General features: G+C 41.1%; 1 protein-coding gene across 2 annotated transcripts in view; it reads right to left on the reverse strand.

Moving 5' to 3' along the window:
• YWHAZ (tyrosine 3-monooxygenase/tryptophan 5-monooxygenase activation protein zeta) overlaps window positions 1–19,007 on the reverse strand; it is a 33,598-nt gene extending 14,591 nt beyond the window's left edge. The window contains exons 1-3 of one of the 2 annotated variants that reach the window (XM_081792014.1): window positions 18,922–19,007; window positions 17,590–17,777; window positions 14,308–14,612 (exon numbers count right to left, since the gene is read on the reverse strand). In XM_081792014.1, coding sequence (XP_081648140.1) covers window positions 14,308–14,601 — 294 coding nt within the window. In that variant the 5' untranslated portion in view covers window positions 14,602–14,612; window positions 17,590–17,777; window positions 18,922–19,007. Of the gene's footprint in view, window positions 1–14,307; window positions 14,613–17,589; window positions 17,778–18,106; window positions 18,215–18,921 lie in introns of those variants that run through there. The other variant, XM_081792013.1, reaches the window with a different exon arrangement.
• Between the last annotated feature and the right edge of the window lie 514 nt (window positions 19,008–19,521).

Raw genomic sequence — 19,521 nt, forward strand, 5'->3', positions numbered from 1 at the left:
AATCTGTGCTGGGGCACGTGGGTGGCTCAGTCAGTTAAGCATCCAACTCTTGATTTCAGCTCAGGTCATGATTTCATGGTCGGTGAGATTGAGCCCCATGTCAGTACGGAGCCTGCTTGGGTTTCTCTCTCTCCCTCTGCCCCTCCCTTGCTCACTCTCTCTCAAAATAAACCTTAAAAAATATAACAAGGGTGCCTGGTGGCTCAGTTGGTTAAGCATCCGACTTTGGCTCAGGTCATGATCGCTCAGCTCTCAGGTTCGTTAAGTTCGACCCCCACATTAGGGTCTCTGCTACCAGCAGAGCCTGCTTTGGATCCTCTGTCTCCCTCTTTGCCCCGCACCTGCTCTTCTCTTTCAAAAGTAAATAAAACATTTAAAAATAATAAGTAAATAAATAATAAAGTAATCTGTGCTAAATACCATCTGTCTTTCAGTATCTAGTTCTAATCCTATGTTCTCCCTAAAGCTAATTCTCAAAACTATTCTGCTCAGGCCTACATTTTCTGTACTTCTAGTGTTTAGTGAAGAGCTTTTAATTAAAGGAAATATCTTAGCTTTTTTTTTTATTACACCCATATAACACTACAAACCATTAAAAAAAAAAAAAAGGCATGTGTCAATATAGAATGAAGCCTAAGACAAACACCAAAGTCTAGGTGTGTGTAGGCCTGCGTGTGCACAATTTACAGAATACTTTAGGGCTTTTTTTGGTTTTTTTTTTTTAAAGATTTTATTTTTAAGTAATCTCTACACCCAACGTGGGGATTGAACTTACAACCCCGAGATCAAGAGTCATGTGCTCTAGTAAACAGAGCCAGCGAGGCGCACCCAGAATAGTTTGTATATGATCCTACTCATGTGTCTTCTTTAAGCTTTAAGGACACAAGTGTTTACACGGGCACCATAAATTCTCAGAAGGATACAAAAAGGACTAGGACTAATAGAGATTACCTCTGAGGAGGCAGGATAAAATCAGGTTTTCATTCATTCATTTATTTTTTACTTCATATCCTATGTTCTATAACATCTAAATTATTATCCAGAGCAATAATTTAAAATAACATTATGATTTTGTACCTTTAACTTCACACATACCTCCATATTCTTAACCTGCTTACAGGCTCTTTAAAAACACATATTTTGTACATATTAGGCCCTTAAATATTAAATCCTCAGGCTGAATTATTACATATGTGTAATTTCAATAACTTCATTTTAATATAACAGAAGAAACTTAGAATAATCTTAAAAGAGAGTCAAGGAGGAAATAATCGTAGCTCAGCAACCTGAAGACTCTCAAGAGTTCATCATCTTACCAAACCTCTAGTTAAGACAAAACAGGACAAATTTTTAAGCTTGGTACTGTAGGTCAGATAATGATTATTCTGCAAAGAAACGTTCTGTTTCTCTAAAGACCTAAGAAACTCCTCAAAAATGACAAGCGTTTGGGTGCTGGACGCACATATACAGTTGATTCTTCAATAACACAGATTTGAAGCATGTGGGCCCTCCTATTAAGTGGATTTTTCACAGTACTGTACATTTATTTTCCATGATTTCCTTAGTAACATTTTTTTCTCTAATTTTAATATAGTGTACAACACATATAACATAAAAATATGTGTTAACAGACTGTTTACAGTACTGGTAAGAAGTTTTTGGGTACAGTCAACAGTTATACAATTTTCAACTGTGTGGGGAGTCCATGCCCCAACTATATTCAGCAGCCAAGGGCCAGGCTAGGTACATATATAACCTAATATGCTTCCAGGACCTCTGGATAAGCTCCAAGTTTGTATGTAATAACCCTGAAGTAGGCTAAGAGACAAAAATCCACCAGAGATAGGGTCTTCCTGTGTCTCACCGCAGCATTAATTTCAAAACCTCTCCCTTCCAATTTTATCCCAGGAAAACTTCTCTAATGCTGAATACTGAATACTTCCCACACCACCACTATCCCTTAGATTTCCTTAGATTTTCTTTAAATTCAAGGTCACTATTTCCTATCTTAAATGAGAGTCAATTTATAGACTATGGGTCCTTAGAATAAGCTCTAAAAAATGAACAAGAACCCATTATAAAATGTTTATATATTTATTTCAGCATTAAAGAATGGCCACTACGCACTTAAATTACATTGCTGTGATATAGACTTGTCAATACATAAAGCCAACTAATAAACAATCTAGTTCAAAGGAAAATTACAAGTTGCAGAACTGAGATATCTTCCCCCTTTCAAAGAGTAATCCATTCATGAGAAAATTGACATAACCCATTTAGAAAGTACTTCAGCAAAATACATTCAGTTCATAACCTCTGACAAAACAATCACACTATGGGGCATCTATCTTAAAAAAATTCTACTGCTTGGTACTTTTGTATCATAGGGTGTTTCTAGAAGTCCTTGGTGCTGTTTAAATTAATGCCCTATGTAAATATAATTGGTTAAGTAAAGGACAACATCATGTTATCTCCGGAGGGGACTATCACTTCCAGGAATTCTTCTCTAAAATGCACAATCTGCATAATAAGAACTCACTAGACAAATCCAAACTGAGGGACAGTCAACAAAATAACAGGAACAGTAGTCTTAAAAAAAGTGGCAAAATCATGAAAGGGAAAGAATGAAAAACTGATTCAGATTAAAGGAGAGTAAGAAGGGGCACCTGGGTGGCTCAGTTGATTAAGCAACTGACTCTTGATTTTGGCTCAGGCCACAATCTCTAGGTTTTGAGATGGGTTGAGATAATCCTTGGTGGGCATGGAGCCTAGTTAAGATTCTTTCTCTCCCTCTGCCTGCCCCCCACGACCGCAAAAAAAAAAAAAAAAAAAAACAACCAAAAAAAAAAAAACGAGAGTAAGAAGACATGACAATAAAATGCAAAGTGTGAACCTGGATTAAATTCTGGAAAAGAATTAGAAGGTTATAGTGGTACTATTTGTGAATAAATTCTATAGGTTATGTAGTTTCTTTCATCAGTTATTTTATAAAATACTGATTTTGATAATGATACTGTGGTCATAGGACATGTTAACATATGGGGAAATCAGGTAAAGGATATATGGGAAATATATCATACTTGTTTTCCAATTTTTTCCTCCAGGTTTGAAATTATTTCAAAATTGAAGTTAAAAAATAAGATAACTGGTCAGAAAGACAATTTAACTACCATATGTAGATAAGATCGTTTTCTCTTTTAGCTATTTAATACTATAATTATTACATAAAAGTAAGTTTTAAAGGAAAAATTCTTTTTAATAGCGACTATTTCTAGAACATGATAATACCAGTGAGTTTGCTCTCCATCCACATACCGTTCTTATACTCAATTATGTTTTTCAAATTTTATTATTGGGTTGGTAAAATTTCTATTTAGGAGAGAAACAGCAAGAAACAAGTGATGATGCATTTGTAAATAAAAATATAAAGGGTGGGAAAGGGTCCCACTTTTTCTTTGAGTATCCCAACAGAGCTAAATTTAATTTCCCTTGATAACTATACATAAAATGTCATTTGCAACTAGTAAAATAGCCCCAGAATATCAAAGCAAAAGAACTTTTAATAAGATATTTACAGACTGCAATTTGAAAATATACCTGGAGTAAGCCGCCTTTGACTTGACTTCACCAAATATGTGAATGGGAAAGACCCACTCCTCTGTTTCAAATTGTACTACCATGGCCCTCTTCCATGAAAACAAATGAAGACATTAAGATACAAATTTTCTGTTTTCATACAAATCATGAATGAAAAATGCCAGTGGTTAAAAGGGAAAAGGGCAGGAAATTGAGGCACAAAGGACTCCAAATGTGATTCTCATTATTTGCAGCTAAGTACAGAACCCTAAAATACAGTCTAAAACTGAAGTCATTGTTTTTAACGAAACTAAGCACAGTGATAATTTTTCCATTATTCTGACAATCCCCAATCCCTCTTAAAAATTCATACATTTATGACAGAGTAAACATCATGTCTCAATCTACAACTAAGGTGATATACAATGATAAGACAAAAAATATTGGGAGCCTGGGTGGCTCAGTTGGTTTACTCTTGGTTTCAGCTCAAGTCATGATTTCATGGCTTCGTGGGTTCCATGCTAATGGCACAGAGCCTGCTTGGGATTCTTTCTCCCTCTCTCTCCCCACCTCCCACTCATGCTATCTCTCTCCCTCAAAAAAAAAAAAAAAAAAAAAAAAAAAGAGAGACAAAAAATATTAATGCTTATGGTGTAACCTAACCTCTGACCTTCAGTTTCTAATCTGCGATAATAAAAAAAAACTAGGCTGGATGCTCCTCCAAGCCTAAAATCCAATGATTCTAAAGTTCAACTTCCAATTTATTTTATTATTTAATTACAAGCCTCATAACACCCTGCAAAAGTCATTTTTAATAACATCTTCAACAGGAAATTTAACTCCAATTTTACAGCACACTGTGTAAGTTCAAATTTCTAGTCTTGCACAATTCGCTTGTGGAGAGTCTTCCCAAAACTTTCACTTTATTTTGCAGAGCAAATGAGCCTTTTATCATTCCTAGATCTAAAATTTTAAAAAGAAAGCAGGATTGTTTTGTTGCAATAGGGGCCCATCGATTTGGAAATTAGTCTCTTACTCCCCCTTGTGGCTGGAATGGCGTCTTTTCTCTCAACTGCAATTTCCATTAGTTGCTTCCAACCAATTAGTTAAGTGCCCCACCAAAACTGCTAACTAATCAGGTGGTGTCAAGAACTAATTTGCAGACATTTCTACTTAAACCCACTTTTCTATGCAATGTTGGCCTATGAATAAGGTCATATGGTATGAAAAAAACAAGAGCTGCTTCACTTCAAGGATGGGGATCACAGAGGATTCTGACCAATCACTTAACTGAACACATTTGCCATTAATAAATACATGCCAAATCTTCACCATTTAACTTCTAGAAAATCGACAACTGAATTTGAGAAAACCAAGATATATTATCCCTGGTGTTTAAGGAATGTCAAAGCCAGCCTGAAATTTCATTCAAATTCCTGTCGAAAGCTGCAACAGTTGCTCCCTGATTTTTTCCCTCCAAATGAATCAACAGATAATTTGCAGAAAACTTAAGTGATAGAAAGCCTGGTGTTCTAAAACAGTTTGCATGTATGTTCTGAAATATTAACTGGGTGAAAAGACTCACAATAAGTGGTATGAAAAAATGCTAAGTTAAATCAGGTTCAGAGAACTGTCTGCCTTTGGATCCTTAATACCAGCAAAATAATCTTAGGATAATCAATGTTTTACCTCATATTCAAAATGTAGCTCCTAATGATTAAAAGTAAATGGTGGAAAGTACCAAAAAGAATTTATAGACCATTAAGTGGTAACTAGTAAAACTGTCCTGCTATGCTTGGGGGGCTTTCCTTCTTCTCCCCTGCTAGCTGGTGTCAACCTTGACCTGGGCGGTCACCGATCAAGGCCCCATTTCTCAGTATTGCCATCACAAAACACTTTTTGTTTAAAACACCTAATTTGACAGTGTTTAATTTGCACATACACAGATTTATAGTATGTATAAACTCCCTAGTGGGACTGTATTTTGTTAGCTGTTTTTTAAAAGAGGTGAAGACCAGTTCTTTCATATTCAAACAACATGAAGTACTTCCCCCTCTCATATTATTTGTGTCTATTTTCCTAAGTTGTCAAGATTTTTTAAGAGCAAAGGACTTAACATCCTAAAGGTAGATACTATCATCATTCCCATATTGAAGATGTAGAAAGTCACAGGAATGTAATAACTTGCCCCAAAATCATTAAAAAAAAAAAAAAAAAAAATCAACGCCTAAAAGTCTGCATAGCCTGTTAGATTCTATCATCCTTTAAAGGTTGTATACGCTTTCCTTTATTTTTAGAAGAATTTCACAAGATTATTCTTCAAGTCTTATTCCTGTGATCCAATTAAATTAACACTCTGATGACAATCCCCTCTATCAGATGAAAACAACCAAAGGGGGAACTGGAAGGAAAAGTCATTATTCGTAACAAAGGGCTTGATCACTTTGGGATGTCATATTTCCAAACCTCTTCCAAACACAGCAGTACAATTCAAATCACTGAATTGAGAACTTATTTGTTCTAAGTATACTCCAGCCTGCCTACACATAATGCTGCCCTCAACTGTCAATTCCACAGAATCACATTTTAAAAGTAATGCATTTGGGGTAGAATTTTCATTAAATGTCCCTCTGTTAAATGTGGTCCAAGTAGGTCTATGTCCTTCTAAACTCTGGGAATGGTGTTTATTATATGTGTTAAGAAGCAAAAAAAGGAAAAAAAGGTTTTTTTCAAAAAAGCATTTGTAATTAATCAATTAAGATGAGAAACCCTCAGTTCAGACTGGTTTCGGTTCCTTAGTAATACTGCTAATTAAAAAAAAACTCCTAGATCCCAAAAGCTATTTTCAAGAAGGCAATTAACCTCCCCTGAAAAGCGTTTTTAACTTCTCATTAAACAATTCAAATAAATGAAATCCCAATATAACAAAAATTGGGCACTCCTTACAAATTAAATCCAACAGGGTCTTTCTTAGATTAAAAACAAAACAAAACAAAAAGAACAGGCATACAGGAGGTCAACCGTCTTCTTTTGGTCTACTTAACTCTACATATTAACATTTGACTGTCCTTACATTCTCACCTTGCCATCCTGCCTATGGCTAACCCCACTGTAAGCATATTTTCATTTAGGGGAGAAGGAAAGAATGCTCACAACAAATTCTGTCAAAAGAAACTGACAAAAGTTTTTATGCTGAAATCTTTTAGTTATCTATCTCAATGTAAACAAATGTGCATGTGCGTACCATAGGACCATGCCAATAAATTAATCAGCTAGCTATAAATTCATGCTTTGTTGCCCCAAGAGCCAACTGTAGCTATAAACAAATAGGCAAGCCACTAGAAAATAACTAGTGAATTCTGACAAGATGTACTTATGTCACACATTGTATCTTACCAAAAAATGCAAAACTAAATCAACCACAAATGACAACTGGTACCACATTTTCATTCAGAGAGAACAAATGAAGAATGACCTGTTGCACAGAAATGTACCAAATACACTGGGAACTGTTGAGACACAGTGGCTAAGCACACCATTCCTCCCAAGCCAGTTCAAATCTGTGCTACCTAAAAAATATTGGTAAGCTTAGTATCTAATTAAATACCATAAGCATCAATGGTCTATCCTGTTTTCAAGGAGAATGAAGGAATGGAGCCAATCCTCTTTAGTTGAAAAAAAAAAAAAAAAAGAACAGGATAAAAGTAAATTCTAAATCATAATGAAGCAGAAATCATCAGGCCATAAAGATGGGAATTAGCAATGGTTTGTAACAGGAACAGTGAGTGGTTAAGACCAAACTAGACCCAAAGGCTTTGTGTATGGGATTTTGACAAAGAGCAGTCAGAGAGAAGGAAACCAGTGTTTTACAGATATATAAGAGCTGTATGCAGCACAGAACTGCTAAAATTAGGTAGACAAAAGGACAGGTAATTTCAAAAGAAAGATGAACTCTAGCTTTTGACATATTGAAACTGACAGCAATCCTAAATCTCCTAAAGAGCAGTGTTTACTCTCAATGTAAAACCATCATAATAAAGAGCTGCAAGAATGAGGATGAAATCACAATAGGGATCTCTGAAATTCTAGGAAAAACAATACTCTAATACCTATTATAATTTCAGTGGACTACAGTAAGTTTTCTAAAACATGGTTGACATCTGAACATCTTTAATTTAAACTTAAAAAAAAATTTTTTTCATACATAGACACATTCTTCAATGTGAATGCACCAAAGACTGCCTACTTTTGGGATCAAAAATACGTAGTCAAATTAATCTCAATAGCCCAATAACATTTAATTCAATATTATAAAGGCCAAACTATTTCATATACTGGGCTCCCTTTATGTGCCTGAACCACCATAGATATATAGAAAATATAGAAAGAGTATCTATATAGAATGTAGATACTATATTCACGGGGTAAAAAAGTCTTTCATAGGTTAGAGCCTCAATTATAAAAACAAGATAAATGTATAAATAATGATTAACTATAAAATGGAAGGCAGTGAGAATCTATTCTGGTATTAGTAAAAGGAGAAAATGAGTCCAAAGAACAGAACCAGACCGTCAAAGATCAAATCTTCAAAAAATCTGCCACATTATAAAAGCTCTGATTTTCTTTTTCGCCTACCAACCCACCTTCTAAGAGGCAAAATTTGGTGTCATTTTTTAAAATTTTTTGAGAGAGAGAGACAGAACAAGGGGGGTGGAGGGGGGGAGGTGCAGAGAGAAGGAGAGACAGAATCCCAAGCAGGCTCCGCACCATCAGCACAGAGCCTGATGCAGGGCTCAACCTCACAAACTCTTGAGATGACGACCTGAGCCAGATCAAGAGTCAGATGCTTAACCGACTGTACCAACCATATGCCCCTGGTGTCATTTTCTTTGCTGAAATTTTTTCCTGTCCTTTGAAGTCACCCATTCCTTAGTTTACAGCACTATACTAGGTGTATATACAGTAGGTATAATAGTGTAGTATGATCTAACCAGTACCCATCTCTCCTAGTCTCATCTCTTGCAATATTACTGAAAAAGCATTTTAAAGGAACCGATGTTCTCTCCACCCAATGTTCTGATAGAATGATCCTGAATGCAACAACTCTTCTACAAAACCGTAATGTGCTGAATTAGCCAAATTTCACTCAATTGACAACCTAAATTATACTACATTCTTCACTCCTAGCTAAGCAAACAGGACAATGACCATGACTTGGGCTAAATGCCTGAGGATAGTAGGCTTTTCAGATATTCTCTGGAATCCCCCTCAGCTTCTACCAGCAGTTACTGGTATCTGTTTAAGATATCCAATGAACAATCCAATATTTGTTTCCAAACCACGCTAAACTGGCTATTAATTACTTAAAATGTTATGCTACCTAAATATTAGGAAATACGAGTGTGAAAAGGTAGGTTACTATGAAAACTAAATTAAGTGCTTTGGAACAACTAGTTTTTAAAGGAGAGTCACACACAGAAAAATCACCTGGGTTCAACAACTGAAAGATTAGAAACAATTACACATTTCTAGGATTCTGTACTGACTGTTTATCAAACATTTATGTTCTCACTCTACTATGCAAACCCAAAATGTATTTTATAAAGGATTCATCTGTAGGAGTAGTTAGCAAAGTATTTGAAAAGGTTATGGGGAGCACGTGGGTGGCTCAGTTGGTTAAGTGTCCAACTCTAGGCTTCGGCTCAGGTCATGATCTCACAGTTCTCACAGTGTGCAGCCTACTTGGGATTTTCTCTCTCCCTCTCTCTACCCCTCCCCGCACTCACACTCTGTCTCTCCCAAAATAAATAAATAAAACTTAAAAAAACAGTCTTGGTCTCACATTAAAAACAGACAACAGAACACATATAAACATCTACATTTTCATTTAAAACAAAGGTTTAAAACAAGTATGATTGCAGACTACTTTTCAATTAACCAATTAATTAGGATGCCTCTACTGTACCACTACTGAGGTATTACCAGTAGCATTTCTTTAACAAAAAAGCTGAGTGTTCTTAAAAAATGAAAAGCAAAATTATTCTTGGTAAGCTATTATAAATAACTCTAAAGTAGCTTATTTTCCACCTTTCTAATTCAAAATGCCTCTGCTGGGGCTGCAAACAATTTCTTCCTTTCTCTTCGGTAGATTCTAAGAGTTGGATCATTATTTTAGAAGTATGCCTGTCCTTCCTATACTTTTGGGATTTTAACTCAGGTGTTTTTCACTCTAATCCCAACTTTAAGTCCTTTAATCATTTCCTCAGTTTGCTTTTAACACACTAATAATAATCTTCATGGCTCATCTTATGACTAAAACTAAACATCTCCACGTCTATCTCTTACTAGAACAGGTAGAAAGCACCCCATTCTTTTTTAAGTTTATTTGAGAGAGGGGGAGAAGGAGAGAAAGAGCACTCACATGCAAGTGAGTCGGGAGGAGCAGGGAGAGAGAGCTCGAGAGAATCTTTAGCAGTGCAAAGCCTGATCCCACAAACCCTGAGATCATGACCTGAGCCTGAAATCAAGAGTCAGATGTTTAATGGACTGAGCCACCCAGGTGCCCTGAACATACTCTATTCTTACTGAAGTACTGCTATACTGGAAAAGGATAGGTAGCCTGGTGCTCTTAAGTTGTTGATTATTCTTCCCCTTCCCACCAGACAGTAAACACCTGCCTTTCTATTCTCCTTTTATTTTCTTTCATTTCCCTATCATACACCTCGGACTTCCCAACTGTATAAAACACCTTACCAGGTGCAATACTTACTGCTTATCACGATTAACTCTTCAAAAAATATTGTATTATCGAAAAGACTCTGTCCAATGTATTCCTCTCTAGAAGAGACTGTAGGTATCTACTATGCCACAGAAGGTCTTTGTATTTTGGAACATACCAAAAGCCTTTTGACAAAAACATGTAAATATATTAAGTGGTAAAGATGAGTATAACTGTAGAATTCTTTTGAGAAGCACTTATTCCAATAAATGAGCTGCGTAGTGATTTTCACCCTACAACTGCATACAGCGGTTTTCAAAGCCCAAGGCACATATGAAGATATTCAGACCAGGAAAGCCCCCAAAGCTACCTGGTTTCTTAGCTGCTTAACAGCAGTTCTGTAGCCTGGAGATAAAAACCAATGCCTAGCAACCACACCTTAAAAGTGCCCTGGGCAAATAAAAATGTAGAAAAACTTAATAAAATTGAATTCAGTCAAATTAACTGAGTTAACTATTACTGTTACTCTCCTACTGTTGCCAACTGTTACAAATGCTAGATTCAAGATTTTACTGCTTCACCTCCTATAAGCTGTTGTCTTACTCCTGTGGCTTTCAAATTTTTTAATACAACTTCAGAAAATTTACTGGTCAGTATGGACCCTCTGCCCCACAAAAATACAGTTTTTAAGGCTTCTTGGATTTAAATCCCATTCCTAGACTCTTTAGTTAAGAGACTCCTGATTTCATTCTCCATCACAATCTTACAGGGTAGACATTCTAATTGAACTCCATTTTCTCAGAGGGACCGCATGATTTCCTTAGGCCTTGCAACTATTAGACGGTTAAAAGTTGGTGGTGGCTCAGTCGGTTAAGCGTCCAACTTCAGCTCAGGTCATGATCTTGTGGTTCGTGAGTTCGAGCCCTGTGTTGGGTTCTGTGCTGACAGCTCCGAGCCTGAAGCCTGCTTCAGGTTCCGTGTCTCCCTCTCTCTCTGACCCTCAGCTGCTCACACTCTGTCTCTCTCTGTTTCTCAAAAATAAATAAACAAAACAAAAAAAAATTTTTTTTTAGGTTGGTCTGACTCAAAACCTGGCATTCTTTTTACACCACTACATTCTTCTTTGAACTTGAACTGGGTTTTCTAGTATAGATTTCCTCATTTTGTCATTTCATGTTCAAGAAAAAACTGTCCAATTTTTAGCTTCTTCTTGTGGGTTTATGCAGAGGAGGTATTAGAGATCACTAGTGTTGGGTCCCTGCCTGACTACCAAGAGAGCTTTTGGTCTAAGATCTGGCAGGAAAAGGCAGACTGCATTAGTTCACATATTGCAAACTTCAAATTAACAACACAAGGAAGAACCCCAAGTTCTCTAGCATAAAGAGAACTCCATGTTGTCAAGAATATGCCTGTGACCATTTTCCACAGTAATGTTCTACAATTCTTGCACAAAGTGACAAGGCTACTCTTTGTTTAGTAAATGGTATTAATTAAACACTTGATAAATGCATATAATCAGAATGGAAGTCACCATTTTATAACAACTAAAAAGCTCTTTAGAAAAACTTAGCTCCTTTTTATGAGAAAAGATCTTAGCCAGTATCATATAGGTGCTTGATAGAACAATGAAGTCTGGTTCATCACTGATGCAACCGCAACAAAAACATTAAATTCTGAAAAGGGATTACCTGCTTATTTTTCTCAAATGAAAAAAAAAAAAAAAAAAAAATCAAAGTTCAGAAAAAGCTAGAATAAAAATTATGATTACTTTTTACCATGTAAGTGAGACCTTAAAATATAATTAAAACAACCTTTCACTAATCATCAAGTACATCAAAAAATTTTTTCTCTACGAGAAATGGCAGTTCTTCCGTATTTTATTCTTCCATTTTATTTGAAGGGGAAAAAGGAATTTTATGTAAGCTATTTCCAGAGCCAACATGACCTGTTTGAAAAAAGATGATAGGCCTACTTGTAAAGAACCACAATATCTGTAAATACTGAATTTTCCCAAGATGAAACAGAAAAGGCCTTGGAAAATTAGCAGTGCTGCTGACCTAGTTCTACTACCCTCTTTTCCAAAAGAAGCCTTTTTGTTCATTTTCTTAGCAAATACTTGAGTACATACTATATGTTAGGAAGCATGAACCACGCAAAGACCACTAACAGAGCAGAGCTGAAAGATCTACTTTTAGATCACCAAAAGACCAAGGCTGGAAGCAAAACTTTGTTTAGCTTTTGTATAGTGAAGGAATTAAACTTTGCTTTATCTATATGCTCAAGGTGGAAATTTCACTCAGGCTTGGTGAGAGGCCAGTACTATTCTGAAGGATAACATGGGTAGTCACCAATATCAAACCCCATTAATAATCGACAAACAGAAGGTATTTACAGATTAATCTAGTTATTCTCATCCACTGATCCTTTGCAGTATTTTTTTTTCTTGGTAAGGAAACAAAAGGAAAACAAAATTAAAACTGCTAGTCTTTTCCTAGGAAAATCCTCACAATGACAGGAGCTTTTAGACCTTATATGGGGAAAACATGCAAATACCTACCTGAAATAGCAAAGAAGCTTGTTAGTAGAAAGTAAAATGTTACTACATCCCCTTTTACTCCTAAGCCAACAAACTCTTTGAAACCAAAATAAAAATTATCTAATCTATCAGGTATAATAATTGGGGGAAAACCACCAGAGCTACAAAATTCAGTATCATGTATGCAGGTACTAGTCAGTAAAGAGAGTAAGGGGGGGAAAACACCCAACACATTTTTTTATTACAGAAAAACATTATTTTTGAATTTTAAATATTCTTATTACCTTAGCAAACCACAAAATAAACATGTTATTTAGCCTTAATAAAAACATGGAATTCCTTTCCCATCTTAAAAATAAATGACACCTACCAACGTGAAGATTTTAAATAAAAAACAAAAAAGCACCGAAGAAAGATAATACATGAGAAGATTTTGTGAACCCATGTTAACTAAGATAAAAAATATTGTTCTTTAAAAGACAGCACTGGGGCGCCTGGGTGGCTCAGTCGGTTAAGCATCCGACTTTGGCTCAGGTCATGATCTTGCAGTTTGTGGGTTCGAGCCCCGCATGGGGCTCTGTGCTGACAGCTCAGAGCCTAGAGCCTATTTCGGATTCTGTGTCTCGTCTCTGGGCCCCTCCTCCATCCTCATGCTCTGTCTTTCTCTGTCTCTCAATAATAAATAAACGTTTAAAAAAAAATTAAAAAAAAAAAAAAAAAAAAAAAAAGGCATGAAGAAAGTACCATTTCAGGAAAATATTCATAATTTAGGATGTAGAGCTATTCTACTAGTAATTAAAGACTTGTGTGTTAAGGAATATTGCTATGTTCTATTCTTTTAAGCTTCTGAGAGAAGCAGTGCTTCAAAATAATAGGTACTGAATTCTAAAACTACTTCTTGACTGAACCTGAAAAAAATCAGGTTTGAGTTATTCATGATTTTTTACTCTAGTTGTCAAAGTTGACCTCTAACACTTAAATGCAAGAAGAGGCAAAAAGCAACTCTGAAGCCATGATTTTTGGCATAGCTAATTCATTACATTATACTGGCTAAACCAAGGAAGGGTATTAAGTCTGTAATCAGTCTTCTATTACATCTCTCATACATAAAACAAGATATGCAAAATTCCTGTATCCACAGATGTACATTTAAGAAAATGAGTTCTAGAACTACTACAAACACCCTGACCACAACAGAAATACTTTTATCTTTTCAATTAGTATAAAATATACTACCAGTCTTTTTTAGTCTACCTGAAGTGACTGATAATCAGTATTCCATTTAATTTACACAAGCTTAACTACAACTGTTTTAATAACCTTTTAGTAATGACACCCTGAAGACTTCCAAATTGAAAACGCTCAATTTTATAAAGGAAAAGAAAAACCAAAGGAAGAAAAAGTTGAGACCAACACCTGATATTCATTATAGGAATCCTATATCATAGTGAAGCTAGACTGAATGTTTGGTTCTCACCAGTACATCATTGCAGATATCTCTGAGCTCGGTCTCAATTTTCTCTCTGTATTCTCGAGCCATCTGCTGTTTTTTCTCAGCACCTTCCGTCTTTTGCTCAATACTTGAGACGACCCTCCAAGATGACCTACGGGCTCCTACAACATTTTTATAAGCAACCGAGAGAAGATTCCTCTCCTCATTGGATAATTCAGCTCCTTGCTCAGTTACAGACTTCATGCAGGCTGCCATGTCATCATATCGCTCAGCCTGCTCGGCCAGCTTGGCCTTCTGCACCAGCTCATTTTTATCCATGACTGGATGTTCTGCAGGGAAAAAAAGTAACATTCAGATATTTTTTCCATGAAAATAAAGACTCAGTATTATACCTTTTGTAAATGTTAGATTAACACCTCAAACCTAATTGCCTGTGGAAGAGTCTTCACATGAGGAATTTAATAATGCAGCCCTACAAAAGGATGACAAGAGGAAAAAAAAAAAAAAAAAAAAAAAAAAGGGAAGGGAGAAGGGAGAATGCCCTCAGCCTTCAGGGGGCAAATTTAAAGCCATTAACATAAATGTAGCAAAACTAAAATTGCATTACATCATCTTTGCTCAGAAGATTCTAATTTCACATAAAGTCAAAGCACATTTGATCAAAAGGCTACCTTAAAATCCATCCCTTACCTTACTTGGCCAAAATCTCAATTCCAATTTCCAATATCCTAAGTAATCCAAAAGTCAGCAGTTTTTCTTTAGTGAAAGCAGTACCAATGAGGAACGTTACAACCTCTACCATTTTTCCAGAACCATGATTCAAGTCAGCTTAATGTAATTCGTGTCTGTTCATTTTAATAATACCTACTGTTATAGTCAGAAGCATTTAAGTTTACATTTTATTGGTATTACTCCCACCCCAAACCCAGTGATCTCTGCAACACTTGACAGCTGATCTTGGCATGATAATTTTCCGGAAGAACGGGCCAAACTGCTTGATTTAAGGCATTTTGAATACAAAACAAACAACCTCGCCTTTGCCATCTAACAGACCCTAACACCTCATCTACCTGTACCTTGTTATACACATACATGCTTTAAAAACACATCCATGAGTCCTGACTCTTACCTTCATGTGAGCACTAAGATGTATTTATTAAGTGCTTCTAGTGTGATTGGTGTTTCTTATGTCACTGCTCTAGTTTAAATGCAGAGTTATTGCATTGTTTCCAGTAGTCAAAATTTAACTGGTTATATGATCACTCAAGCTGCCCTTACCATAACTTCCCACCTAATTCTCTCTCATCTTCAAGTTCCCTAGACCTTTTTTAACTTACCCGTTATACTTTTCCTTAAAGATATCCTTTTGAAAGGTGCTAAAACAGCACAGAAAGATGCTAAACCATACCCTGATCCCACAGCAAGTGGTAAATATAGAGCCTGAAGTGCACTATTAAAAGGTGAACAGAAGAGCCACTGTCACTAGAAGAATTGACACCCGGTATCAGATCCTTCACCTTCTCAGGAAATCCCACAATACTTCTTTTTTAAAGCCAAATCGGAACAAGGTGAACAAGTAATCACCTAGCTTGGGTGCAAGGGATACCGTGTCAAAGCGAAACTATTTAAAATTTATGATTACATACCCTCCACACCCCTCAAAATTACTAATTTTCCCCCTAGGATCTCGAGAACGCTCTTAGGTTAATGCTATTTCTAACGAAAAATTACAAAAACCAGTACAAAGGTTTCTCTCCCCAACCCCTCTGGTACAAGGGGAAGTGGATCGGGCTTCTCACACGGTAACTAGTACTCCAAGGCCTCGCCTCTTTACTGCGGAGAAGACTAGCCGCACCCATTTAACCCTTAACCAACGTTAAGACGTCGAGTGAGGTGAAACGAACACTGGCAGACCTTGACTTTAAAGTGCAAATCCTTCCGTCCGCGCTATCCGCAACCACCCCTCCTTGGCTCCGCCCAAGTCCCCGATTCTCCCTCTTTGTCATGGCGGATCTGTGTCAAGGAGCCCAACCTACCGCCGAGTGTTAATTCCCCCCACCAGAGCAAGAGGGAGGAGCAGCGCGCCCCCGCCCGAGCCGGGGAAGGAGGGGGGAGCAGCCCGCCCGCCCCGGGGGCAGAGACGCCAGCGCCGCCCGCAGAAGCGGAACCACGACCGGCCGGGCGGCGGACACACCCCACTCTCCCACCCGCGTCTCCTCCGCCACCGGACACCGCTGGTGCTCATTTAGTCTATAAGGACCCGACAGCTGCAGCAGGTGGGGGAGGGGGCAAGAGCCACACCCAGGCGAGCGGGGCCACAGCCGGCTGTTACGCTCAGCCTTACCCGCCCGAAGAGGAGGTCACCATCTAAAAAGCGAGCACGGGGACCCTCGGTTCAAGCCCACCAGACAGACGAGCGAGACGCCGGCCCACCGTCTTCCCCATTCTCTTCTCTATCCCCCGCCCTGGGCGCACAGCCCCCATGCACCCGAAGGAAAAACAAAAAAACAAAACAAAACAAAAAAACCCCAGCCCCATCCCCCACCCTACCGCGGAACCCAGGAAATTCGGCCCCGGGTCCCAGACCAGCCCCACCCCGGAGCCGGCTCCCGCCCGTGCCAGAAGGGCGGCCTCGCCCTCGCGTACCTGGCGGGCGCCTCCGGCCCAGCCTCGGCTCGCGGCCCGGTCCCCAGGCCCGGCCCTGCCGCCGCGCCGCCGCCCGGGTGGGGGAGGGCTGGGTGCCGTCGCCGCAGCGCGGGGCGCGGAGGCTGCGCCGAGGAGCGGGCGGGAGAGGCAGGGGGAGGGGAGGGCGGCGAGGGGAGGGGGCGGCCTCACCTGCGCCACTGCAATGCCCGCAGCCGCCGAGTCATTATCTCGGGCGGAAGCGGGAGGCTGGGCGGCGACGAGGAAGGGGCTTTGGGGGGGGGGGGGCGGCAAGGGTGGGAACGGATCGCGCCCAGCGGAGCCTCGGTCACCCCCGGGAGCCGGAGGCCGGGCGGGTCCCTGGGGATCTCGCGTGGGGGCGCCCATTCCACCCGGGGGACGGGGACCGGGAACCGGAGCTTATCGGGGCCAAGGCGTCGATCCGGAAGCAAGCAGCCCGAGGCGGCCGCGAGCCGCCCGCCCGAACCCAGCGGAAAAGCCGCCGCCCGTCTCCGCCTGAGGAGACTCCGCCTCAGCCCAGCGCCGCTACCGCCGGGCGAGCGGGGCTGAGGGGCTGTGGAGCGGGGACGGCCCCCGCGCTTTCCGAAGGCTGGTCTGGGAAAGGAAGGAGTAGGACGAGGCGGCGGCGGCCGGGTCTCTTACCTGTGCCCGGAGTGGGTGGCGGCGGACGGACGGACGGGGGCTCAGCAGTCTCTGGGCGGCAGCGGCGAGGCTGAGACTCTGTCCCTGGATCTCGCTGCTCACAGGCTACAGCCGCTCCGCAGACACGGGGTTTCCTCCAATCACCAGCCCCGGCAGCAGGGGCACCACACGCACGATGACGTCAAACGCTGCTATGGCAACCGTTGATTGGTGCCCACAGCTCTGGGGGCCCAGTGCAACCGCCGCTCCCTAGCGCGCGCGTCCTGCCCGCCCGCGCTAGAGGGCGAGCGGCGGAGCGCACCACCTCTCCCGCTACCAACACTCCTCCCCAGCCCGCTCAGCTCCCAACTTCTCTGCTCTTGGGAGAGTGAGCCTGGGCAGGAAGCTCCTTCCTTTTCCTTTTCCCCCTCCCCCCACCACTACCTTCCTACCTCGCCTTCCCCTCGGATCCCCCGCAACCTTCCCAGGCTCACTCTTCCTCAAAACCAGCAAGAAGGAAATTCCTCCCCACCCCCACCTTGGTTTTCCGTGCGGCCCTTCTGCGCCTGCGCCAGTCACTCCCTCTAGAAGGGGCTCCGGTTCAGCAACATCCGGGACCTTTCACATCCCCCCCCCCCCCCCCATCCCCTTCCAGGCGCCCTGGTCCGCCCCGCCCTCCGTGCCCCGCGGTGGTTAACTGCCTCCTGGGCCGGCCGGGGGCTGGGTTACGCGAGTGGCTCCGCCGCTCTGGCATTGTGATCAGGCCTTGGGGGTGGCGGGGGAGGGCGCGGTCAGACGGTCGGGGAAGGGCGGTGTGGTGCGCTGCCCCCTCAGCCCGCCGCACCCCGTCGCCAGGCGGGGCCAACCTGAGCGCGCAGCCCCTCCCTTCCTCCCTTCCGCCGCCGCGGCTCTACCTGCTGGCTCGCGGAAAGCGGCCTTAGACCTTTTAAGGCTCGGAGTAGGGAGTGAGGCGTCCGGCCCCGGAGTGTGGGCTGAGTGACGGGAAGGTTTTCCAGTCGGGGCCTCGGGATGTGCGCGCTGTGACAGCTGCGAGGGGACAATGGGGGCGCGAAGCGGGGGTGAGGTGGGTCGGGCGGGGCGGAGCTGGCGGGAGGTGAGGCCTGGAAGGAGAGGCCGCCGCTTTCAGAAAGCCTACAACTCCCGAGAGGAGACGGCAGCTCTCTTAGATGGAGGGTTCGGGTGATCCTGGAAACCGTAACACGAAGAGAGGCAAAGAGCGGAGGTTGGACCGTACTGACTCGTTTCTCGTAGATCAGATTTTTCCATCCAAATCATGCGTCCAATTGAAGACTTCATGTTGCAGTGATTTAAAACCTAAAGATCATTCATTACCTGTTTTCTCCTGAAGCAAGGTTTGCGGGACGTGGTAGTTCCCAGGGACCCCGCTGACCCAGCGGGCAGTGGAAGGGGGCCGCAGGCGGGGCCAGGAGCGAGGACCTGGAGCCAGGAAGAGGGTAAAGTGAGGAGCGGAAATTGCAGGTGCCGCACAAACGGGCGGACCTAAAACGGTAGAGCCTCCGCCCAGTCAACTTAAGGAAGTTCAAAGAGGTACATCGACGGTGTAAAGTGCCTCTGCCTCTTCTCCCTTTAAATGTGTTAGAGCTAAGAAAAGATTAGCGCTTGGATGAGCTGCAAAACCAGTTGCAAAAGTCCTCTAAGTTTATAGTTGCAGTGAGAACTCAGAAATCTCCCTACTACCTTTTGCACACTCCATCTTGGCCTTACAGATTTTTCCAACCTATCCTTTTTTTTTTCCTCTCCTCATAAATGTACTCTTTAACTCCCATCCCCTATTTCCCCCATCTCCCTCCCTCCCTCCCCTCTGGTAACCATCAGTTTGTTCTCTATCGTAAAGAGTCTTTCTTGGGCTGTCTCTTTTTTTCTTCCCAACATACCTTTATTGAGCACCTACTAGGAGACCTGCCTTGAGGC

The sequence above is a fragment of the Panthera onca genome, chromosome F2 (assembly GCF_046562875.1).
Source record: "Panthera onca isolate mPanOnc1 chromosome F2, mPanOnc1 haplotype 2, whole genome shotgun sequence".
Lineage (NCBI taxonomy): Eukaryota > Metazoa > Chordata > Mammalia > Carnivora > Felidae > Panthera > Panthera onca.